Below are 26,655 nucleotides of genomic sequence, written 5' to 3'. Positions count from 1 at the left end.
TTTACTTAAGTGCTGTACTTAAATACATTTTGAGTTATTTGTAGGCTACTTTACTTCCAATATCCAGTACTTTTAGGCTACTTCTATTCCACTACTGTTCATCTCAGAGGCAAATATTGTACTTTTACTCCACTACAGTTATTTAAAAGTTACTAGTTAATCATTATTGTGACAAAACATACATTACCCACTTCAGCCCTACAGTATATACATTTATACATTTCGGCCATTTGAAAATAGCCGATCTACAAGCTCACAATGCGTCGCGAATTGCGATGCGACGCATTGCTATTTAAAAAAAAAATTTTTTATACATTTGAAAACTTGAAATGAGACATTCTGCATGAGACATTCTTTACTTTTGGTACTTTAAGGACATTTTGATATCAATACTTTTGTACTTTTACTCGAGTACATTTTTAATTCCAGCCATTCACTTGTAACGGAGTATTTCTAAATTGCAGTATTGATACTTTTACTTAATCCATTGAGACCTGGAACGCATCCATGTCACGTTAGCGTTTAACCACATTAACCATTAACCCATTTTGGGGCGGGAACCCCTTTTGGTGTTTTAAACATTGTTATAATTTAGCTATTGAAAAATAGCAGATCTACAAGCTCATAGCGCGCCACCGAGTGGCGCGCTATGAACTTGTAGGTCTGCTATTTTTGAAAAATCGTTAAAATGTGCCTCAAATCTTTCCGAAAATTGTCATGATTTAGAAAACTTTTTTTTTTTTAAATTTCGACGTCAGGCCTGAATGGGTTAAGTAAAACATTTGAGTACTTTTTCCAGCGCTGCTAAATAGCACTGTTTTGGGGTTTGTCTCCCTAGCCACCCTAGCACTTACTGGAAGACGGCAAGAAATACGACACTGCATGCTGCACGTGTAACTTTGTGTGCAGCACACAGTCAAGTCTGGAGTGCTAATTTAACTATGAGAGTGCACAGAATGTATCCGAATGGGCCATTTTGTACACTCTCTGAGTTATAATAAAATCACACCCGTGTGAACTGAGTGGTGTAAGGTCTTATATAGCCTGATCAGCTGTGGTCTGACGTAATGTCTGACGTAATGAAATCACACCCGGGTGAACTGGGTGACCGTAGCAACCATGCTCATTTTTCATGCACAGACAGACAGACAGACAGACAGACAGACAGACAGACAGACAGACAGACTAACAAAGCCAGTTGTAGGAGTGGTTTACACCACTCAAAAATATAATATAACAATGACGATTTTACGGTTAAATACATGCATACTGTATGTGGATCTTATGTACATTTATACACTTAATTACTCAGAACCGGCCCATACAGTGCAGTATGTGTGTACTGTTTGTGTGCACATGCGTTTTGTGCACACACAATTGCACCCGCACAAGCTGTCTTGTGCGGCCTGTTTTAATCATTTGCGACGATTACATAATCCAATAAAACATTACAATCACCGAAAGCTAAACATCCAGAAAGCTCTGGAGAGAGAATCACCCCACAGCGGGCACTGGTGGGACTGAGAGAGAGAGAGGTAATGGGTTTTGAGGATGTGCGAGGGGGAGAGAGAGAGAGAGAGAGAGAGAGAGAGAGAGAGAGAGAGAGAGAGAGAGACAGGGATCGTGTCCAGGGAAATGGCCGGTGAATCACTTAACGGCTAAGAAACAGAAGGGAAAACAAAACTGGAGGAAATGCACCTGCCAGACTAGACGAACACTTGGCCAGGAGTTATGTCAGTCTGCTCTGCTGACTTACAGGTATAGGGGAGAGGAGAGGAGTTATGTCACTCTGCTCTGCTGACTTACAGGTATAGGGGAGAGGAGTTATGTCAGTCTGCTCTGCTGACTTACAGGTATAGGGGAGAGGAGTTATGTCACTCTGCTCTGCTGACTTACAGGTATAGGGGAGAGGAGTTATGTCACTCTGCTCTGCTGACTTACAGGTATAGGGGAGAGGAGTTATGTCACTCTGCTCTGCTGACTTACAGGTATAGGGAGAGGAGAGGAGTTATGTCAGTCTGCTCTGCTGACTTACAGGTATAGGGGAGAGGAGAGGAGAGGAGTTATGTCAGTCTGCTCTGCTGACTTACAGGTATAGGGAGAGGAGAGGAGTTATGTCAGTCTGCTCTGCTGACTTACAGGTATAGGGGAGAGGAGAGGAGAGGAGTTATGTCAGTCTGCTCTGCTGACTTACAGGTATAGGGGAGAGGAGAGGAGTGCAAAGGTTAGGAAAGCAGGCAGAAGATATTTCTGGACTAGTAGAGCAACTACATGAGCTTCCATCAATGGCGATTGTCTTGAACCAATAATGTGCTCGTCAAGTTCTTATCTTTTCGGTATAACAGCAACAACAGGACCGTGGTAAATCATAAAATCAAAACAACAGTACTCTCACATCAATAGATTGGTATATACTGTAATTGGTTTATTGTTCTGTTCATGTTGTCTTTGTTCTATAGCTTGTGTTTCTTACTTATTTTTGATAGTCGCTATCCCCTCCTACATTCAGCTTGTCTTAAACAAACATTAAATTCCCATTGACAATGAATGGAGAATTTTACGTCATAGTGTCTAAGCAAATACGCATAGTGTCTATTTTACGTCATGATGATGTACGTTGATAAGAGCACCTCACTTCACATGGGTGTGATTTTATTACTATTACTATATATTATAATGACCATGTCAAATAATCAGTCAGTCAATTGTGTTTTTTGAGTGGTGTAAACCACTCCTACAACTGGCTTTGTTAGTCTGTCTGTCTGTCTGTCTGTCTGTCTGTGCGTAAAAAATGAGCATGGTTGCTACGGTCACCCAGTTCACACGGGTGTGATTTCATTACGTCAGACATTACGTCAGACCACAGCTGATCAGGCTATATAAGACCTTACACCACTCAGTTCACACGGGTGTGATTTTTTTATGATCGCCACGGCGATTTCTGATAAAAGGCTGAACAGCAGAAATGTATGTACTTTCTCAATGCAGATATAAGAGAGCTGGAGAGAGAGGAGGTAGTGTACAGTATGTGTACATGTGATACTGAACTAAAGTGAAGTGAAATCAAAGAAAATAAAACAAAAAATGTGGGGAAAAGAAAGAAAGAAATGAAGAAAAAAAAGAATATGAGTTGTTCATTGAAATACACTATTATATTAATTTAAATCATGTCATATAAGAGTGGGGTACAGTAGTTTAGTTAGAAAACTAAATGGAAAGTGAATGAAAACTAAGCTATGATGACTAAAACTAAGCCTAAATATATAAACAATTTCGTCAACAAATAAAAACTAAGCTAAAATGTTAGGAAGGGACTAGTGGACAAGAGATCCAGTATAAGTAAAAGACAAGTCATGCTGAAAATAGCCGATCTACAAGCTACAGTACAAGTGTAAAGTCAGCCATTACGACGGCATCAAGGCCCACCGAAATACATTTTAGTCGACTAAATCAACTGTAGATTTAGTCGACTAAGTAGTTTTAGTAAACTAAAACTAGACTAAAACTACGACATTCCAGCTGACTAAAATGTAACTAAAACTAGATGCAAACTATTCAAAATTTGCTGTCAAAATCAACACTAATCGGGAGAGACAGACAGTAGTGGACTATATACACTGTACACTGTGTGTTCTGTGTTACGTACTGTACATTATATTTACTCCTTTGGCACCAACCATTTCCTCTGTGGTTTCATCTCTTCTGACCCTGTGGTTGCCCAAGTACAGTAACTGTTAGCCCCTCTCACGTCTCCTGTGGCTGTAGCCTTTAATTAGTGGTCATTATTGTTTCATACATTTTGCCTAATGCCTACTGTAGCACTTTGAGATTCTGAGGAATGTAAAGTGCATTATAAATAAAATCCATTATTATTGTGATACCTCTGTCGTTCTTTTTCTCTCTCCTTCGCTCTCACTTTACCTATAGCTCTCGCTCTCTCACACACGCACGAGCACGAACGCACACACGCACGCCAAACAGAGCAACAGGTGGAAGACTAAGATAACAGCATTCTCTTCTCTTCTCTTCTCTTCTCTTCTCTTCTCTTCTCTTCTCTTCTCTTCTCTTCTCTTCTCTTCTCTTCTCTTCTCTTCTCTTCTCTTCTCTTCTCTTCTCTTCTCTTCTCTTCTCTTCTCTTCTCTTCTCTTCTCTTCTCTTAAAGCAGCAATATGTAACTTTGGAACAACTATAGCATATTATGTTCCCTAAAATTATAAAGTGACATGTTTAAGCAATAACAAATATCCTTCCATAGATGTATAGACTCAGGGGGGGTCCCTGCTAGGGGCTTGACTGTATTACTATGTATAGAGGAGACAATTTCATCCTGGCAATTTGCCAAGGCACCAAGGCAGAAGACTGTGAAGACTGCATGGCCAATCACAGTGCGTCCTCACCGGACACGTGCGCAGAGACTCTTGGGTAATGAAGTCAAAGACGTTGACTCACTGCCATATTATGCGTGTCCAAAGTGGCCACACTGATATCCCACAAACTACATACTGGTGCTGCTTTAAATATAGCTCCACCTATGGCATACTGACCCCCTTACAGCCGGTGCCATGTGTCACTGCCGCTCCAGAGACGTAAACACACAGGGGGGGATGGGGGGAGAGGGGGGGGGGGGGGGATAGATACAGTGGGTGGTGAGTGTTGCATGAGTCAGTGCAAGATCTCATCTCCGAACCACATGGCAACATCCTCCATCTGTCACTCACACTCAGCGTGTCTTTCACTTTCTTTCGTGTCCCTCTCAATTCAATTCAATGGAGCTTTGTTGGCATGACAAAACAACATGACAAAACAACATGGCCAAAGAAAAATTGGAACAAAAGCAATCGAAACAAATATGTATTATGTGCAAATACACATTGAATGTAAATAGGAATAATAATCCCTCTCTCTCTCTCTCTTGCTCTCTCTCACTGCTTCTTCAGTCTTTTGTTGCTGGCATGAGTTGCCACTTCACTTGCACCTAACGGTCCCCAAATAATGTGACAGGGCATGAGAAGCGAGGAGGTCGGGAGAGAGAGAGAGACAGAGAGAAAGAGTGGTGTTGGGGGGAGGGAGGAACAGTGGCTTACTGTTTCACACATTATTGCACACAGTAAAATTCTCGAGTCGGGTTAATAAGTTGTTAACTCCGACAGTGTAGACATGGGGTCCGTTTGGATCCATGTGTGCACCCTTGGAGTAAAAGTATCACTCAGGATGTTTACTGTGTGGTTAGTGGGAGTGAGCGCCACAATATTCCCCACAAACAGCTTTATGCCTGGCATTACACTGAAGAAAATTGGGTCACGCACGCACGCACGCACGCACGCACGCACGCACGCACGTAATTAGAATGCACTTCCAGGGACACAATGCAATTACAAACTCCACAACATAGTGTCAGCTGCAGTGTTGTTTTTGGCAGTAAATTTAGATTTTAGTTTTGGTCATAGTCTCTTGAATATATAGTTTTCGTTTAGTTTTAGTGACATTTTTGTCCCCTGGAATTTAGTGTTAGTTTAGTTTTAGTCAACTAAATCTACGGTTGATTTAGTCGACTAATATGTATTTTGGCGAGGCTTGATGCCGTCGTAATGGATGATTTTACACTTGCTGAAAATAGCCGATCTACAAGCTCTCACGTTGTGAGACCCATACGGGTCCATTTGGTTTCATTTTACACTCTCAAGAGTTAAAGATCTATAAGGGTCAATTTGGTTACCAACTCTCCATCATTTAGCTGGGGACCACCTGGAACCCCCTCCGGGACCACTGGTGGTCCCCGGACCACTGGTTGAGAACCACTGTTATGGGTCATAAATTCATTGCGAGTCATCCACATACTAGGTCACTGATGATATTTGCATCACTTGTGATGTCTGGGGGAAGTGCGGAAGTAGTTGTCACATGAGAATGTGCGTCTATCTATGTATGTGTATTTGTGTACAGGTATGTGCGTTTTGTGCATGCATGCATGCGTGTATGTGTGTGTGTGTGTGTGTGTGTGTGTGTGTGTGTGTGTGTGTGTGTGTGTGTGTGTGTGTGTGTGTGTGTGTGTGTGTTAATGTAGGTTCATGATGTTGCTATAAAGCCGACAGGCTCAGGGCTGTCATCCCGTGGTAACAGAGTGGGAAAAGTGCCTGAGAAATAAACAGCCCCAGTTCCTCCTCCATGTGTCATCGCTAAGAAAAGATGGATTTGTTTGTGTCCATGTGTGTGTGTGGGTAGCTATTTCTGTGCGTGCGTGCGTGCGTGCGTGCGTGCGTGCGTGCATGTCAAGTGGAGCGGCGTCATGCTAATTCTGAGGTGCCAGGGGCATGTGAAGGGCACAGTCTGTGGGTCTGGCTGTGGGGTGTGAGATGGTTGTGTGCGTGTGCTTGTGTGCTTGTGTGCCTGCGTGCGTGTGTGTGTGCGTTTGTGTGTGTGTTTGTGCGTGCGTGCGTGCGTGCGTGCGTGCGTGCGTGCGTGCGTGTGTGTAACCTCCTCTTACAGCTGACGTCCTTCATCCAGACTGTCTGGAGTGTTTTGGAATGTCGGTGCATATTTATATGGATTCACCATTGCATTATTGGTTATCGTACATATGCATAGCGTGTGTGTGTGTGTGTGTGTGTGTGTGTGTGTGTGTGTGAGGACTGAGGAGGCCTCACATGCACAGAGACAGAGATTAAACTCGGTTCAACAAACGGGCACGCACGCACGCACACACGCACCACAACAGTGCAGCAGACACACATGCATTTCAGTGCAAACATATCTTTGTCAGACTCTCCCTCTCTCTTTGTCACGTGCACACAAAGCAGACGGACACACACATCCGATGCTCTCTCGCTCTCCTCTTCTCATGGTGTGGAGTTGATCTGCATGTACTCACACATACATGCTGTCCAGGGTCAGAGCCAAGACCAACATGGAGAGAATAGACATTCAGAAAATAGCTGCGTTGCCTCCAGTGGGCTTTGGATCGCTCCGTCTGTCATCTTGTCCTTATTCTGACTGCCCTGACCAGGAGACTGAAATGTGTGGCTTATTGTGTATCAGTCTGGGAAACGATTTACAATGTATTGAACTTCCTTTCAACTGCAGCATCGTGGAAAAGGCTCATTTATTTTAAACTTTGCACGTTTGCTCACACTCATGCCATGTATAATAAAGCCAGCGCCTCCACCCCTACATATTTTGTGTACACACGATATCGCCTGCACACGCGGTCACTCGCATCATGTGTGACTTGAACAGCGAGTGAACCCAGTAACTCAGGGCGTTACAGTATGTTTGATACCTAATCCAGTCGTCTATATTTAGCACGATATACCAGTGCTGGGGGATGGAACACTGGCTTGGATTAAAGACGCGTTCTCATAGCCGCACATATCTCCCTTTCAACTTAGATCCCAACAAAGACCCCACTTTGAAATGACTGATTGGCCTAGACAGCCGGGGGTGTGGCAGGGGCTTTCTCGTGGGGTGCAGTGATCCCCCAGAAACATGAGTCAGCAACCATGGGCTTAAATGTGGGACCCCCGGCTGGGTCGCATCGAAATGCTCCGCCTTCCTGTCTGACCCACAGACACTAGTGCCGTCCTGAAATATATAATATTACCCTTGGTTGACCTTGAAATGTGATTATGTGAAAACATCCCTTGGCCAAAGATTGTGTCACACTGAAACAAGTCCCCTTGGTCACGAGGGCATAGAGTGGGTTTGTCTGGGGAGAGCGCTCTGTGCAGTCAATGAATACATGATGTCTGAGGTGGTTGTGCTGACCGCTTGGTCTGTGTGCGTATATATATTTGTGTGTTCACTTTGTGAATTTAGTGACAATCTCTCAGCAGTATAACAGTTTAACAATTTTCCCATTACTGTGCCAGTTTCATCCTACTAGAAGCTCGGGTGCCTGTGGCGCGCACGTCCGTGTTGTTGTTGTTTCTCCGTGAACATCGTGTGTCTGAGTGAGACACACGCGCACGCACAAAGCGTACATTTTGAACGAAGGCAGACAGCGACGTGTCTTTGGCCACTGACCATGTTTTTTCCGTAATCGCTCCATCGTATCATCATGGAGAGGGAAACTGCAAAACCGCTGGCCCTGCTGTACATGTGATTGGCCAGTAGTCACAGACCCACAAAGCTGGGTTGAAAAAAACGGTAAAGTTGGTGACGTATCACGGTGACAAAGCAGAGGCGTAAACATACTCCACATACCGTACGTGCTGCCATGCCCTCGTCTTAGCTCTGGTCCATAGCTCTAATGCTCTGGTCCATGGCTCTAATGCTCTGGTCCATAGCTCTAATGCTCTGGTCCATGGCTCTAATGCTCTGGTCCATGGCTCTAATGCTCTGGTCCATAGCTCTAATGCTCTGGTCCATAGCTCTAATGCTCTGGTCCATGGCTCTAATGCTCTGGTCCATAGCTCTAATGCTCTGGTCCATGGCTCTAATGCTCTGGTCCATAGCTCTAATGCTCTGGTCCATGGCTCTAATGCTCTGGTCCATAGCTCTAATGCTCTGGTCCATAGCTCTAATGCTCTGGTCCATAGCTCTAATGCTCTGGTCCATAGCTCTAATGCTCTGGTCCATAGCTCTAATGCTCTGGTCCATGGCTCTAATGCTCTGGTCCATAGCTCTAATGCTCTGGTCCATGGCTCTAATGCTCTGGTCCATGGCTCTAATGCTCTGGTCCATAGCTCTAATGCTCTGGTCCATGGCTCTAATGCTCTGGTCCATAGCTCTAATGCTCTGGTCCATAGCTCTAATGCTCTGGTCCATGGCTCTAATGCTCTGGTCCATAGCTCTAATGCTCTGGTCCATAGCTCTAATGCTCTGGTCCATAGCTCTAATGCTCTGGTCCATAGCTCTAATGCTCTGGTCCATAGCTCTAATGCTCTGGTCCATAGCTCTAATGCTCTGGTCCATAGCTCTAATGCGTTGCATTTAGAGCCATGTTACTCTCAACTTCCGCCGCTCGCATGAACGCAGACCAGCCTCTCCTCTTTAGCGTAAATAAAAAAACGTTTTTGCTACTCACCAAAACAAAGGCGGGTTGTGTCATTAGAAAGCCTACTTTCCTTAGTGGACGCACTCTGAGCCCCCCAACACACGTATAAACTGTACTTTTTGGCCAGAAAGGGAAAGAGGAAAAATATTCTCTATGAGGCAATTATCTGGGCAATATCGGTAGAAGGCGCAGTGGAGTAACTAAAAGTATTTTTTTTCCGGTGGAAACAAAATCCCCTTTTGGCCAAAAAGTACAATTTATACGTGTGGTGGGGGGCTCAGAGTGCGTCCACTAAGGAAAGTAGGCTTTCTTTTTTTTTTATAAAGTATATTTATTGGTTTTAACAAACTTAAAGACAACAAACAGACATTACACAACAAGAACATAATAACAAACAACAAAAGAAAAGAAAAACAGCTCAGGCACAACACCATTATAAATAAAAAGATTGAACATACAAAGACATGGCAAAGACAATGAACCAAAATGACTCTTGACTCCCATTCAGGAAATACATCCATACAGTATATAAATACATGTTAAAAAGGCAGACAATACAGTTATCATAGGCACACATGAATACTCCACTCAAAGGCGGCAACCGCCCCCCCTCCAGGCGGCAGGGCCACCGCCCCAAGAAGCGGCCCCGACGCAATGCATCGAGACCCCTGCCCGGGCGACCACCCCCCCATACCCAAAGGGCAGACCAGCCCCCACCCCAAAGCAGAGCACCCACTAGGGAAGAATGCTGGGTTGGCATGGAAAACCTCCAAGTATTGTGGCAGACAATGTTGGTCCGGAAAGTAGGCTTTCTAATGACACGAGCCGCCTTTGTTTTGGTGAGTAGCAAAAACGTTCTTTTTATTTACGCTAAAGAGGAGAGGCTGGTCTGCATTCATGCGGCGGAAGTTGAGAGTAACATAGCTCTAAACGCAACGCATTAGAGCTATGGACCAGAGCTACCCTCGTCTCTGCTCCCAATGGCAAGAGGCCCTCCTCTGAAGGTGCTCTTTCTGTGGCCGGCAGTCCAACCTGCGGCATCACGACTAGGTCTGTATTGTACAAGGCTGTTTTTCCGATTACACATTTAATTGTGTTTTTTGTGAAAATGTAATATAAATGGAAATTACATTTCTGTTTGCCTTTTAGGCTTTGTAATGAAAAAGTGCACAGGGCAGATATGACAAATAACTGAAATATACGAAGACATTTTTATATATATATATATATATTTTTATATAACCTATAAACTAACTGCTCCAATGACTGTGTGTATGTATGTCTGTTTGTCTGTTTGGGGTACGACCCATTGACCCTTGCAGCTGATAAGGGTCGCATTGGGGTCACACACTGTTGAGCTGCAGCCTATAGGGCCATTACTACAACTGCAGCCAGCCAGTGGTGTTGTTGAGCAGCCTGCACAGCTCAGTTCACACAGGTGTGATTTTAACTTTTTCTATTTCCATTTCTGCTTTTTTATGTAGAACATCTTTCAACGTGGAAACGATTATGACGACAATCGCTAAATAATTGCGAATAATCTCAATTATTTGCGATTAGACGATTATATCACAATTGTGACAACCCTAGTTCCATACCCATGATGCACCTGCTGCTCCGGTGTTACGTGAAACCCAGCGTGGTTGTAAACACAGTGACTCACCGTGGCGTTAGGTTTTGTGCGAGGTCAAGTTGGCCCGTGCGTTTCCCTCTGGGTGGAGAGACCGAGGCCAGGTTGCTCTGGTCACATCGCATCCAGGGATTAGTCCAAGCCCATGCAGGGGGTCACAGCGGTAATCTAATTAGGCAGCAGGAGAACCACTTAGCAGATGGAAAGGTGCAATATCCAGGGGAATCCTCCCTGCATCACTGACAGGAGGAGATTCACTGCAAGCATACTGTGTGTTCAGTGCAGGCACACATTATGCACGTATACGCATGTCCAAGTTGCAAGTTTGCTCCATTAAAGATGGAGTAACGTGATCCCCCCCTTAAAACATGATCATCAGGTTTGAGGTTAATATGTACTGTAGTTTAAGGAGCTTATCTAGTTCATGACGTTGACAATTATTTGTAATTGAAGTATAAGTATAGAGAAGGTATATGGTTTCTTTGTTTGCTGTTCATTAAATGAAACAGCCTAAAGGTCTCTACACACTGGGTGCGTAACGAAGAGAGTTTTTCCTGCATCAAAACTATTACTCATTATGCAGTAGTTGATAGCTTCGTGCATGCTGTGAAAAATAGATCTTATTGTTCAAAATGTAAAAACTGTGTCGCTTTATTGCCACGTAACATTCATGATCTGTGAGGAACATAACTACCGGTAACTAACTATAACTATAACAAACCAACAACTAGCTTGATTGGGGAAAAGAAAGGGAAAAGGGAGTACTATCTGGTATGTGGGGGAGGGGAAAGGGCTTTTCTGCTTGACCCAACAGGTGACTGCCCATATGGCTCAGATGAGCGCACCGCGAGGGGGTGTGGGGGGTGGGGGGCGGGGGTCTAAGTTTGGGGAGTTAAGTGTCCCGGGCGAGCCGAGGGTCCAGCAGTGGTGGAAAGTAACTACAAGTACATGTACTCAAGTACTGTACTGAAGTAACATTGTGAGGTACTCTTACTTTACTGGAGTATTTGCAATCTTTCAGTACTTTTACTTCTACTCCACTATACATTTATGTGAAAACATTTCGGCCACTTGAAAATAGCTTGTAGATCAGCTATTTTCCAAAGATGTTTATACATTTGAAAACTTGGGACATTCTGCTTGAGTATACATTTACTTTGGTACTTAAAGTACATTTTGATGCCAATCCTTTTGTACCTTTACTCAAGTCAATGTTGAATTCCGGAGATTTACTCGTAACACCACTCTGCTCTCTAGTCTCTACCCACTCAGCCATGGACGCCCTTATGTATACACAGTAAAACATCCTCTGTTTGACTCTTGAGTTGTACACAAATGTACACTCTTTGTAATATTATCTCATGAGAGTGACGACTTTACTGCATGATGTACTGTAGAGCAGTGGGTTTCAACCCTTTTCATATCAAGGCCCATTATGTATTCGGCATTTGAGCCACGGACCACCATTTGATGAGATTTAGCATCGCAGACCAAAGACAAATAACAGGCAAACTTTGATCATAATAACAATTATTTGACATTTTCTGTAGACCTAGAATTAAGTAATGCAGGTGTTGAACAATAATAGTGTAAAATGAAACCAAATGGACCCGTAATCCTTTTACACTCTCAAACGTTAAAGATCTAATCTAATAAGGGTCCATTTGGTTACCAACTCTCCATCATTTAGCTGGGGACCACCTGGAACCTCCTCAAGGAGCCCTGGTGGTCCCCGGACCACTGGATGAGAGCCACTGACGTAGACCCAAGATGGGACGTTAAGGCGTCCTTGTGTCCGTGTCAACCCCAGGAGGATGGGACGTTAAGGCGTCCTTGTGCCCGTGTCAACCCCAGGAGATGGGACGTTAAGGCGTCCTTGTGTCCGTGTCAACCCCAGGAGATGGGACGTTAAGGCGTCCTTGTGTCCGTGTCAACCCCAGGAGATGGGACGTTAAGGCGTCCTTGTGTCCGTGTCAACCCCAGGAGATAAAGCTCTAATTATAGAGTGTGTTTGGCACACGCTGGGAGGGAAACAGCTCTGTCAAGACTGAGGTGTGGAGTGGGAGGGAGCACACACACACACACACACACACACACACACACACACACACACACACACACACACACACACACACACACACACACACACACACACACACACACACACACACACACACACACACACACACACACACACACACACACACACACTCACACACACACACATGCACACGTGGTGTGGATTTCACGAGCTTTGAGAAACAGAGAGATGTCGCTCGCAGTGGTTCTCAAACCTTTACATGTCAAGGACCCCCTAGCCTCGATACCCAGGCTTTAAGGACCCCCCAACTTGTGTGTATTTGGCCACGGAACAACAACAACAAATATATATATATCTGATATAGCCGATCTATGTTCACAGTTCACACTGGGCTCCTAGATTGTCTATTTTTGAATAGCCAAAGTATATAACATGGTCTAAGTGTTTAAATGGTTCTGATGTCATATTAAGTATAATTGCTGGACCCCACTTTGGACCACAGCAATATAACAAAGGGGTATTCTGTCATGAATTGATGCTGCAATCCTGAACTTATTTTAATTAATAAAATGCTTTTTAACCAATCGACACAATATACATAACTGGCACTATTCTACTGCAGGCGGTCTCTTTAGGTAGTCTTTCAGATGAGTAATATAGGCCCTGGTGGTGGTGGTGGGTATTAGCACTGGTTCCCAAACATTGGGTCGGTACCCATTTGTGGGTCATGGACACATTTGTATGGGTCCCATTATTATTTTTAGTTTCCTATATATTTCGTTTTTAATTATTATTATTTCAAATCATTTTCAAAAAACATCCACCCCACCTCATGAATTCAAAACAAATTAAATGTTTTTTTTCCTTCCCAGTAATTTCATGAAGAAATCAATGAAAAATCAAAGACATATCATAAATTAGAAAAGTAATGTTTTAGAAGTAGTGAAAATAGCCGATCTACAAGCTTGTAGACCGTCCGCCCGCCTGTCTGTCTGTCTGTCTGTCTGTCTGTCTGTCTGTCTGTCTGTCTGTCTGTCTGTCTGTCTGTCTGTCTGTCTGTCTGTCTGTCTGTCTGTGTCTCCATGGCTGCATTGGTGGTGTAGCTATCTGTCTCTGTTTTGGTGCATGTGAGGTCATGCTGAAAGAACTGTGAGCGCTCCAAAACAAAACAGTAAAACTGGAAGCTATAACCTATAAATGGAAACCCGTCCCGAATGTCTAAAACCCATGTGCAAAGGCAATGGATCGTACACACGCACGCACGCACGCACAGACGAACACACGCACGCACGCACAGACGAACACACGCACGCACGCACGCACGCACGCACGCACGCACGCACGCACGCACGCACGCACGCACGCACGCACGCATGCACGCACGCACACGCACGTACGCACACACACACACACACACATGAGCGCGCGTGTGCACACTCATACACAAGCAAGCATGTACAGACAGACACTCGCACCACGTCAGAGCAACCCAGTGCGTGTTCCAGCACTCCTTGTGACAATAATAAAACCAAGGGCCAGGAGGGAAAGAATGACCAACACTACTAGACACGTGGATTGACCCATCTGTCATGTCATCGCGTCTTCAACCATCAGGGCCCATTATTTTTTCAGCATTTGAGCCACGGACCACCTTTTGATGACATTTAGTATTAGGTATTATTAAAGTGGAGACATAATGGACTAAAGTTAAGTTTCCTTGGCGGTGGCGGTGGCTCAGGGGTAGAGTGGCTGGATGACAACCCACAAACCTAGGCTCCCCCAAAGTTAGTGTCGAAGTGTCCTTGAGCAAACACTGAACCCCTAATTGCTTGGTTGGTGCCTTGCATGGTTTCCGCCGCCATCGGTGTATGAATGTGTGTGTGAATGGGTGAATGTAATGCACAATCTATGTATATTAATGCACCATTTACCATTTTTCCGAACTTTTGTTGCTGAGCTTAGATGTTTACAATTTTACTCTTGAGAGCGTAAAATTAAACCAAGTGGACCCTTATTGGTTTCATTGTACGCTCTCAAGAGTTAAAGATCTATAAGGGTCCATTTGGTTACCAACTCTCCATCATTTAGCTGGGGACCACCTGGAACCCCCTCAAGGACCACTGGTGGTCCCCGGACACCAGTGAGTGAGTGAGTGAGTGAGTGAGTGAGTGAGTGAGTGAGTGAGTGAGTGAGTGAGTGAGTGAGTGTAGTGGTCACTGATCAACCACTACACTCACCCTAGCTCCTCCATATGGCTCTTCTGTCCATTGGCAGATCACTTAATTGAGGGTTTTTTTTCACCACTAGTTTGTTTTTGGCTTGTATTTATGCGTCTCTGTAGAAACGCTGTCCATTTGCGTTCCTTAGAGATCTCAGGCCCGGAGGTCAAAGTGGAGGGTGATTTGTTTGATTCACTTCCTGGTGGAGTCGGGCTGTCTGCCATCGTTCCATTATGAGCAGTATTGAGACAGCTGGAGCCATTAAGGGGAATTGGAAAACAGCCTGTTGATTATTTATAGTGTCAAACGGTGTTTACTCTTGTACAGGATGGTAATTATCTAGACACGACATTGTTGGGCCAATGGCAGGGCATTATTCAGGGCATTGTCATAATGTCATGACATTAATGTTGGCAGTATGTTGTGGATTCTTTTTAACTGTGCACAAGAGAAGTAGTACGTTTCTGAATAGCAAGACTCCAATCTCTTTGAATTTGGACGAGTCGCATGAATCTCAAGTTGTGAACATATTATCATTCACATTTATTATTTTGGAATATTTGCAAATTTCATAAAATGGTAAATGGTGCATTTAGCACCTTTTTTCAAACAATGTGCTTCACGATGTGCATATTCATCAATGTGGCACAGTGTAATATGACAATAAGACATTGATGCTCATGCCACATTGCCTTATGGAAAGTGTAGTGTTAGTGTACAGTATAGCACAGGTAACCGGTTTCACGCCTTAAGTCACTGTGTAGCTTGATGTCAGAGAAAATGACTTGTAGTAGTGCAACAATTAATTTAAAAAAAAACACACCTGACGGTGCAACTATACATTTATTGTTTTAGTAACTGTACAGTGCACTGTGCTGTATTGTAGTGTAGTGTACTGTGCTCTGTACTGTATACTTTGATTATTTTTGGAAAACGTCTTTGAGAAATGTTACCGTGTGGGGGTCCCCGGAACATCCAGAACCCCAGGAATGCGCCCAGGGGGGGCGGCCCGGTTCCGGCGAGCCCTCCCGCGTCCGAAACGGTCGAGAAATGACAGAGTTACTGCGTGGGGGTCCCCGGAACATCCAGACCATAACCTTACCTAATACAAGCACATCATTTTGTGATAAGCTGCAGTCAACTCTTGATTGATGTGTGCTTTTGGAGAGACAGACCGAGACAGCGGTGATTATTTCCCCCTATAGCGGGAATCAAAGTAGAATCTCTTGAACTCAGCCTACTAATGCTTCTCCCCAGAGTGTGTGTGTGTGTGTGTGTGTGTGTGTGTGTGTGTGTGTGTGTGTGTGTGTGTGTGTGTGTGTGTGTGTGTGTGTGTGTGTGTGTGTGTGTGTGTGTGTGTGTGTGTGTGTGTGTGTGTGTGTGTGTGTGTGTGTGTGTGTGTGTGTGTGTGCGTGCGGACAGAGGAATGGGAGGGATCTACCCGGGGCAGTATGGGAAAGACTTGTCCGTATGTTTGACCAGAATGGAACAGAGCCTTCATTAGTATCAGTGGTAACACCTGTGAAGGAAGTATACGGAAGGGGCCCAAGTTCTTTCCAAAATGTCGCGTGTGGCGAGTCCCATTGGTAAAGAGCAGGCGGGTCCCTCTCGCTGTCACCAGCCTCTCATTCATTGGACATCATAGAATCTATCCCTGTACAGAATGTGTCATGTCAGCATATATAGTATACTGTTCATCAGACATAGCCAAATGGGTCAATGTATGTAAAGTTACAGTATATCACGTGACTTGCGAACCACAGCCAGGGAAGGTATCAGTATCACCTCTTCATAGGACACAGAAGGTGCTCTTCCGTGCATGCGTGCGTGCGTGCGTGCGTGCGTGCGTGCGTGCCGTGTGTGGTCCACGTGGGCATCTCGCTTTTGCTGGTACATAGAGTTCAACGGGGGAATGAGCTTCACTTCATTCACAAACATTCCGGTATGCCAGTAGTAAGGTGTGCAAAGGTCAGGGATTAATTTGAACCACTTCAACTATATATACTTTTGACCGGGGGTCTATACTGTACTATATAGCCAATGTACAAGCTCACAATTTGTCACGCCACAACACATTGTGTGAGGTTGCAGCTCTGCTATGTTTGCCGAATGTTTCCCAAGTATGCCATGCCCAGAAGAGGGATGCTAGTATAGGGGTTCATGTGGGGAAAGACGTGGTGAAATGAAAAATACGTTTTTCACACTTTTAGAGGACAAGCGGTCATAAAGAAGTTTTGTTTTTGCTAGTGCAAAAGGAATAGACTAATGTTTCGACTACACGGTCTTCATCAGAGACATGACTCTGATGAAGACCGTGTAGGTCGAAACGTTAGTCTATTTTAAATGAATCTTGATTTCATTCACCTGTTTGATTCTGATAGCTCACGTTCCTACACTATAGCAGGGGATTTTAATTAGGGAGACGCTCTTGGGCTGCTATACGTTCTTTATCCACCTCAAGATGGTACATTACTCGTTTTAAACTCAAACAATTAAAATATGGTATAGGTGAGACATTTGCAATGTACTACATAAAAGTGGTGCTCTCCCTCTCTCTTTCTCTGACTGCCTCAGCTGCACAGTACGCTCTGATCAGTGCTATCAGCTGACACTGTGATCAGTTATACAAAATGTTTCTGAGCTAAACTTGCAAAAATGGTAGCAATAAAGCCATTTCCTGACGTCTTTATGGGGTGTTTTACTGTACCAAATGCAAATGTAGTTGACAATTGTCAAGCATTGTTGTATATCAAACACAACATATTGATATAAATGTAGGAGGAAGCAAAGGAAATGATTTTGGTGAATTGTTTTTTTTTTTTTACTATTTTGAAAATCATTTGTGAATAGTTAAAATAGCCAATCTACAAGCTCACAACGTGTCGATGTAGCGACAATGTAATGTACAAAAATAGAGCCCCATGTGTGTAAATGAACTAATGAATGAATCTCTCAGGTGAACACTCAGGATTGTACTGTTATCTCTCTACCACACAACAGAGCCAAACGGGCCAACCATCTGCGGTGTATCAGTGCCGTTGACATGCTCCTGAGGCACCGCAGACATCTTGGTAAAGGTCACCCTGATAGGCCCTGTGCACTCAGAGCCTGATGGAGAACACCACGGGTCAGTACCTGTACAGTACAGTGTGGTCTGTGAATGAGATAAGGGTCTTTCAGGGTCTTGTTCTTAGCTGTTAGTAGAGGTTGCAGTGTGGTCTGTGAATGAGATAAGGGTCTTTCAGGGTCTTGTTCTTAGCTGTTAGTAGAGGTTGCAGTGTGGTCTGTGAATGAGATAAGGGTCTTTCAGGGTCTTGTTCTTAGCTGTTAGTAGAGGTTGCAGTGTGGTCTGTGAATGAGATAAGGGTCTTTCAGGGTCTTGTTCTTAGCTGTTAGTAGAGGTTGCAGTGTGGTTCTGGATGTTCCGGGGGTCCCCGGAACATCCAGACACCCAGGAACGCGCCCAGGGGGGCGGCCTGGTTCCGGTGAGCCTTCCCACGTCCGAAACGTTCTAGAAATGACAGCGTTACCGTGTTGCAGCTTTTACGTGCTCGGACATACAGACACAGACACAGATACAGACATACATACACACGTACTGTAGTGTACTGTAGTCTGTACTGGTACTGTGCTGTACTCTACTCTGTGCCACTTTACTCTGTGCTGTACTCTACTGGTCACTTTAGGTGTTGCAGCTGTCCGTGCTCAGACATACAGACAGAGACTCACATAGCTGCGTATAGGAGCACTTTGCACCGCTCAAATGTCGGCTGATGAACAAAGGACTTGTGTAGTCTGACCTTATTGAAAATGTATCTCCTTTTTGAAGGTAGAAGCTTTCACTTTGTCCAAGTATGGATGCAGCCATTGCAGCGCAAATTTGTAATTCAAGACAAACCATGCTAATATACAAATCCAACAGAAATGCACACATGTATGCAGAGTTCAAGAATTTGCCTTATCATAAGGTTTTAACAAGAGGGACATGGACAGACTGATACGGCAAACTAAAATAGTCATTATAACCATTTCAGTTCTATTTTAGGATTGAGTTTTCTTTGCACCATTGCACCGGATCATTAAAAAATTACTCTGTGGCGCTTGAGCAAGGTAAATGAACACCCCGGCAGCAGCCTGTGGTTGTGTTGAGTAGCACCCTGGTTGAGAGGACGTTTAACTGTCTCTGCAGCTACAGTAGACACTTCCCAATGCCACTGCAGCAAATCAGATCTGTCACAGAAGTGGTGGAAAAAGTACTCACATGTTTTACTTAAGTAAAAGTATCAATACTGCAATATGGAAATTCTTTGTTAAACGTAAAAGTCCGGAATTCAAAATTGACTTTGCCATTTCAAGTTATCAAATGTATACACTTATTTCGAAAATTGTAGATCTACAAGCTCACAATGCGTCACATTACGACGCATTGTGAGCTTGTAGATCGGCTATTTTCAAATGGCCGGAATGTACTGTTGCTGTAGGGCTGAAGGGTGTAATGTATGTTTTGTAATAATAATCCTAAATCTACAAAGTACAGTAACTATAGTAACTAAAGTTTTCAAATAATTGCAGTGGAGTAAAAGTACAATATTTGCCTCTGAGATGTAGGGGAGTAGAAATGGAAATACTCAAGTAAAGTACAAATACCTCAAAATTGTACGTAAGTACAGTACTTAAGTGAATGTACTTAGTTATTTCTTACCACTGGTTTTCACATATACATATATCTTTATTTGACATATAATTGGTGTATATCGGTGAAAGGGAATTCCCCCGTGTGCAGCCAAAGGGTGTAGCAGATTTCGCTATCCTCTCTCCTTCCATTTTCTTGTCCTTTCTTGTTTTTGTTTACTCAGAAACAGAAGCAACTGCTCTGTCTCTGCCAGACGGCCGGTCTGTACTTTGTGGTCGATCTCTCTCTTCCCTCGTTCTCCTTCCTCCATTTCCTTACTTTTTAATTCACCTCCTTTCCTTTCTTATTCTTGCTTTGGGTTACATGCTTCGACCATTCATTCTTACCATAAGTTTGTCGTCCTGAAGAAAAGGACTTATTGGCAAGAATTGCAAATAGGTGGCTTATACACTTTTTTATGTGATACAGTTTAAGGCATTTTTTTCTATGTAATGTGACTATATTCTCTGAATGTTTGGAGAGCAAAAATAATATTGGCACAGCGAGAAAGCTAAAAATGTCCTGGTTCTACAAGTGCATACATGTCATTCGAAATGTGTTTTTAGCAACGTCCGGCAAAATGTTAACATATTTGTCATATCTGTGCGTAGAAATCAAAAATGACTTTGACCCTGGACTTGAGTTATCCAAGTTTAGCTTGCCTTAGCTCCAGACAGGTCAGACAGCCAGGCTCCTGAGTTTAGCTTGCCTTAGCTCCAGACAGGTCAGACAGCCAGGCTCCTGAGTTTAGCTTGCCTTAGCCCCAGACAGGTCAGACAGCCAGGCTCCTGAGTTTAGCTTGCCTTAGCTCCAGACAGGTCAGACAGCCGGGCTCCTGAGTTTAGCTTGCCTTAGCTCCAGACAGGGCAGACAGCCAGGCTCCTGAGTTTAGCTTGCCTTAGCTCCAGACAGGTCAGACAGCCAGGCTCCTGAGTTTAGCTTGCCTTAGCTCCAGACAGGGCAGACAGCCAGGCTCCTGAGTTTAGCTTGCCTTAGCCCCAGACATGTCAGACAGCCAGGCTCCTGAACCAGGACTCAGCCATATCTCTAACCCAGTGGTTCCCAAAGTGGGGTCCAGTTCCATTTGTACGCTCTCAGAGTTAAATTAACTTTAATTTTACAATATAAATTGAGGTCCCAGAGATAGAAATGCCATTAAATGGGTGTCCGTAGACTAATGCATGTCAAACTGGGGGTCCTTGAAATTAAACGGGTTGAGAATCACTGCTAGAACCGTACAAATCTTCTCTTATGGGGGTCCCTGGCATATCTTTTCTAATGGGGGTCCGCGGGCTAATGAGTGTCCATTTGGGGGTCCTTGACATGAAAACGTTTGGGAACCACTGCTCTAACCCATTTATGTTTAAAGGTAGGGTAAGTGATATTTTTTTGGTTGAAACAAAAAGTTGAAAATGTTTAATAAAAAGCTGAACAACCACTCTATAGCAACAAGTACTATCACAATGTAGAGCTTTTTAACCAAAGAAAATCACGTACCCTACGTTAAGTAAAAGTATCAATACTGCAATGTGGAAATCTGGAATTCAACATTTTCTTGAGTAAAAGTACAAAAGTATTGGTATCAAAATGTACTTTAAAGTATACCAAAAGTAGAAAGCACTCATGTCCCATTTCACAAGGAAAACCAACCACATTGTGTGAGTATAAGCCCATTGGACTTATTGCCTCCTCCTGGCACTTTTCCTTTTTGAGTGGTGCAACCACTCCTATAGACAGCTATGTGTGTGGCTGTGTCCCTGGGTCTGTCCCTGTGTCCCTGTGTCCCTGGGTCTGTCCCTGTGTCCCTGGGTCTGTCCCTGTGTCCCTGTGTCCCTGGGTCTGTCCCTGTGTCCCTGTGTCCCTGTGTCCCTGGGTCCCTGGGTCCCTGGGTCTGTCCCTGGGTCCCTGGCTGTGCCCGAGCGCGAAACTAGCGTTATAGCGTTTGTTCACCACCAAGTGTCACTGTTGCACAGCCTAACACACAGACGCAGACACACACAGGCCAGGGAGGAGGGCTTGTACAGTACAGTACAGTACAGTACAGTACAGTACAGTACAGTACAGTACAGTACAGTACAGTACAGTACCACTCACTTCAGACAGGTCTGATTTTTATATTTTGTGTACGGTTTCTTGCATTGTTTTTACAATTTGTGCTAAACAAATTAAATCAATCGAATAAGTTTTCAATATGTGTAGAGTGTAAACACACAGGCAAGCAGGCACGTGAAGGTGCAGGTGTGCACACACACACACACACACACACACACACACACACACACACACACACACACACACACACACACACACACACACACACAGGCTTACACACATTTCTAAAATCTTATTGCAGTGGTTTATGTGAGCGCTGTGGCCTGTAGCCGCTCCTAATCCGTATTTTCCGTGTCGTGACCTGAATACCTCACTGCTAGAGCCCGGCCAGCAGCTCATTAACATTCCAATAATGCTCTAATCACTACTGCCTTGTGTGTGTGTGTGTGTGTGTGTGTGTGTGTGTGTGTGTGTGTGTGTGCGTGCGTGCGTGCGTGCGTGCGTGCGTGCGTGCGTGCGTGCGTGCGTGCGTGCGTGCGTGCGTGCGTGCGTGCGTGCGTGCGTGCGTGCGTGCTCTTGTAATTCTAACTTTGTGTACACCAGATCTCTTTTCAGAGTCTTTTGAATACTTTTAATTTTGTTTTAGTCACATTTTAGTCACCTGGAATGTTTTAGCGTAAGTTAACTAAATATCATACTATTTTAGACGACTAAATCTACAGTTGATGTCGGCGACTAAAATGTATTTTGGCGGGCATTGATGTAGTCGTAATGACTGATTTTACACTTGAAAATAGCCGATCTACAAGCTCGTTGTGAGCTTGTAGATCTGCTATTTTCAGCATGCAACCAAGTGTATAAGGACTTATACTGGATCTCTTGTCCACTAGTCCCTTCCTAACATTTTAGTCTAGTTTTTATTTGTTGACGAAACTGTCATTACATTTAGTCTTATATTTTGTCAGTGAAAAAAGTTGGTTGATTTTTTTGTCATATCAACACTGGTGCTTGTTTAGTTCAGGGTTAGGCTTAAAACCACTGGAGAGTTAGGGTCAACTGGGCAAGTTGTGGTTACATTAAGTGACAAATCATTATACATAACCCTATCCCTGTCATGAAGTATCCTGAACACAGTTTAAGCACATTGAGATATTTCATTTGATTTTATATAAAATTCAAGAGACTATCAATATTCAATTGGTATAGTGTCTGTGACTCTGTGTTGGTGCATGTTTGTTTCTGACGTCCCGTGTGCGTCGCATGGAGCGGGGGACCCACTGGACTGGAGTGATGTGGGCTACCTTCAGAGTGTGTGCCTGTGTGTCATTGGTCATTGGTGTGTGTGTGTGTGTGTGTGTGTGTGTGTGTGTGTGTGTGTGTGTGTGTGTGTGTGTGTGTGTGTGTGTGTGTGTGCGCGCGCACGCGTGCGCGCGCGTGTGTGTGTGAAGCGCGTGCGTCACACAGATACAGCTAGTGCTGATGGAGTAGCCACATATAGATAGCATGTGTGTAGTTAGCATATATATATAGTTTTGGAAATAACCATCTCTCTCTCTCTGTCTCTCTCTGTCTCTTTGCAGAAAAACTGTATAACTCCAATGGACGTGACTTAAGGAGGGCACTTTTCTCTCTAAAGCAAATATTTCAGGTAAAACGAAAGTAGACACTTTCGCACGCACGCACGCACGCACGCACGCACGCACGCACGCACGCACGCACGCACGCACGCACACACACACACACACACCCAAGGCACTCATGCATGCATGCTCACGTACACACAATTGCAGTTTCAGTATGTGTTTGGAGAATACAGTTGGTTACTGTGGCCACTGTGTGCTTCCATGATGACAGGCAGCTCCTTCCACGTGGCTCGCTGTGTGTGTGTGTGTGTGTGTGTGTGTGTGTGTGTGTGTGTGTGTGTGTGTGTGTGTGTGTGTGTGCAAACCTTTATTTTAGGCTGAGAGAAGTCAGCTTCTTTCAACACCACAGACACTTGCTGTCTGGATGGCACACGTTGCACCAGAAGCACATACGCACACGCACGCGCGTGCACACACGCGCACACACACACACACACACAATAGACAGGTATATCTCAATAGACAAAAATGGTAAATGGTGCATTTATATAGCGCCTTTATCCAAGGCGCTTTACAGAGATTTTGCATTACATTCACCCATTCACACACACATGCATACACCGATGGCAGCGGAAACCATGCAAGGCACCAACTAGCACATCGGGAGCAATTAGGGGTTCCGTGTCTTGCTCAAGGACACTTCAACACTGACTCTGGGGGAGCCCGGGTTCGAACTGGCAACCTTGCGGTTGCCATCCAGGCACTCTACCCCTGAGCCACCGCCACAATGATAATGATATGATGAACATACAACAACAACAACACAACAAAATCTAGGAAAATGCACCTACCGGAAAGGCTTCATTTTCAAGATCGATTGAGATAACGACATTTTGGACGCCATCTTTAAAATGAAGCCTTTTCCGAAGGTATCCTAGATTTTTTTGTATGTTCATAAGCATGTCTACAGGTACCAGATTAAAGTGAAAATCATTTGTATTATTTTTTTCTATTGAGATATACAGTATATAGCCATTTTAACCTTGGCCGATTGCCATTTTAAACGCCATCTTGGAAATGACCTTTCCGGAAGGTATATTTTCCTAAACTTGTAGTAGCATGTCCGGAGATATACCAGAATCAGTTGGAAAATCCTTTGCAACATAATTTTTTCCATTTGAGATACAGTATAGCTATTTTAAGCTCCATCTGGGACGCCATGTTGAAAATGACGAGTCTATTTTGGTAGACTTTTATTATGTTATTTAACATGCCCAATAGTATACCAGAATCCTTCGAAAATACTTTTATATCCATTTTCTGGGGGGGTTAAACCATATCAGCAAATATAACGCCCATCCTACTCCCTGCACATTACTGCCACCCTCTGGTTGGAACGTAGATTGCAATTACATGTGACTCATGATATAAATGTATACAATGCAAATCATACAAAATGTTGCATGCTTGTCTCTCTCATCCCCCCCCCCTCTCTCTCTCTACAAGATCTACAAGATAGCTTGTAGATCTGCTATTTTTCCAATAGCTATAGTTTAAAATAGCTAAAGTATATATCTCTCTCTTTTCTTCTGTCTTTCTGCCTCTCCTCGCTGTCAGGATGACAAGGACCTGGTCCATGAGTTTGTGATCGCTGAGGGTCTGACCTGCCTCATCAAGGTGGGAGCAGAGGCTGACCAGAACTACCAGAACTACATACTGAGAGGTACCAGAGGCATTTAATTTCATTTATTTGTTTATTGTAACTTCTTGAACACGTTGCAAACAGTTTGGAGAGGACAATTAGATGAGCTACCGGTATGCTGAAATTGAATGATTGGAATTTTTATTTCACAGTAAGCAGAACGGGTATATTTCAAACGAAAGTACAATACAGTCAATACAAAAACTGCTACTTGAGGGTAGAACCAGAAATACACAATTAAAGGATTGTTTCAGGGTTGTTTTCATTGTTGTGATATCTCTGCAGGCTTATTGTTTCCATTCATCATCAAGAGATACGATATAAATACGACCGAGACCCTCAGAATGTGGTCTTGAGGCAGAACCGAAACCACTTTTGATTCAATATACTGCATTCCTCTCCCCAGGTTGGCAGAGGAAGTGTAGAGCCCAGGATTACATTAGATCATTGACACTGGGTGAAATAAATGCGTTGCAAAATTGTGGGATAAAATAAAATATATATAATAAAACAGTACATTCCTAAGTCCTTCTCTGTCACCCTCTCTCATTCTTCTTGCTCTCTCTCTCTCTCTCTCTCTCTCTCTCTCTATTCCTCTCTCTCTCACACTCGCACGCACACACGCACGCACGCACGCACGCACGCACGCACACACACACACACACACACACACACACACACACATGCACGCGCAAATGTGCACACACTACATAACGAATAGGCACCTGGGCTTATCTATCAAAGCCACACTCTAAACACTTGTCACTGATAATAGCTCCACGAGCAGCATAATTACACAGTGTTTGTGTTCATTATTAATTGGCTAAGAACTCGCAATTTACAGCCCTCTCTCGCAATAAGTCATACAAGTCACTGCTAGCTGCTCCCATGCCTGTCGTAACTGGACACCCCACTGAGGCCATTATCGTCACACAATGTTTGCTGTCTCAGCTTCACAACTTAGCTTAAGTTCCCCCCCGGGGGAAACTCCATATGCTTCTAGTCACTAAATGAACAGCTCTTGTTGAATTATAGCATTTCTGTAGCATGTGTGAACAATTCACATGCATGTTAGCTCTAACATGCAAGCTGGCACGGCTGAAATATGTGCAGGTGACATGTGTGTATAAATACGTGTGTGTGTGTGTGTGTGTGTGCGTGCAGTGTGCGTGCGTGCATGTGCGTGCGTGCGTGTGCTTGAGTTCTCAAATCAGAGCACAATTCCGATATCGATTCAACTTGATCTCACCTGTAAAGGTTGACAGGTGTAAAAATGTTGGTGAAAGTCTGTGTTGTAACTAATTTGTCTCATTAAGGTACATAATGAAACATAATGGAAAGAATACACATTGTAGAACCCCAGAAGAAAACAAAAAGACGTGTCAAAGCGGATTCAGATTTATATTCTCTTGCTTCTTTTTTCTTTCGAACCAGCAACACCCGCAACCACGCTGGCTTAGCAGCCTAGGTGCCCGAACCGCTACACTAGCCACCCGGGCCTCTTGTTTCTTAAAGGGGAGAACCGCTACACTAGCCACCCGGGCCTCTTGTTTCTTAAAGGGGAGAACCGCTACACTAGCCACCCGGGCCTCTTGTTTCTTAAAGGGGAGAACCGCTACACTAGCCACCCGGGCCTCTTGTTTCTTAAAGGGGAGAACCGCTACACTAGCCACCCGGGCCTCTTGTTTCTTAAAGGGGAGAACCGCTACACTAGCCACCCGGGCCTCTTGTTTCTTAAAGGGTAGAACCGCTACACTAGCCACC

General features: G+C 44.1%; 1 protein-coding gene across 2 annotated transcripts in view; it reads left to right on the top strand.

Annotated features, from left to right (window-relative positions):
- Window positions 1–26,655, top strand: part of fhod3a (formin homology 2 domain containing 3a) — a 96,193-nt gene that overhangs the window by 27,668 nt on the left and 41,870 nt on the right. For both annotated transcript variants that reach the window (XM_079523174.1, XM_079523173.1), the window contains exons 4-5: window positions 23,187–23,254; window positions 24,807–24,912. In XM_079523174.1, coding sequence (XP_079379300.1) covers window positions 23,187–23,254; window positions 24,807–24,912 — 174 coding nt within the window. The remainder of the gene's footprint in view (window positions 1–23,186; window positions 23,255–24,806; window positions 24,913–26,655) is intronic.

The sequence above is a fragment of the Electrona antarctica genome (assembly GCF_951216825.1).
Source record: "Electrona antarctica genome assembly, chromosome: 15".
Lineage (NCBI taxonomy): Eukaryota > Metazoa > Chordata > Actinopteri > Myctophiformes > Myctophidae > Electrona > Electrona antarctica.
The sequence above is the reverse complement of the archived record's forward strand: the minus strand, read 5'-3'. Positions and strand labels throughout refer to the sequence as shown.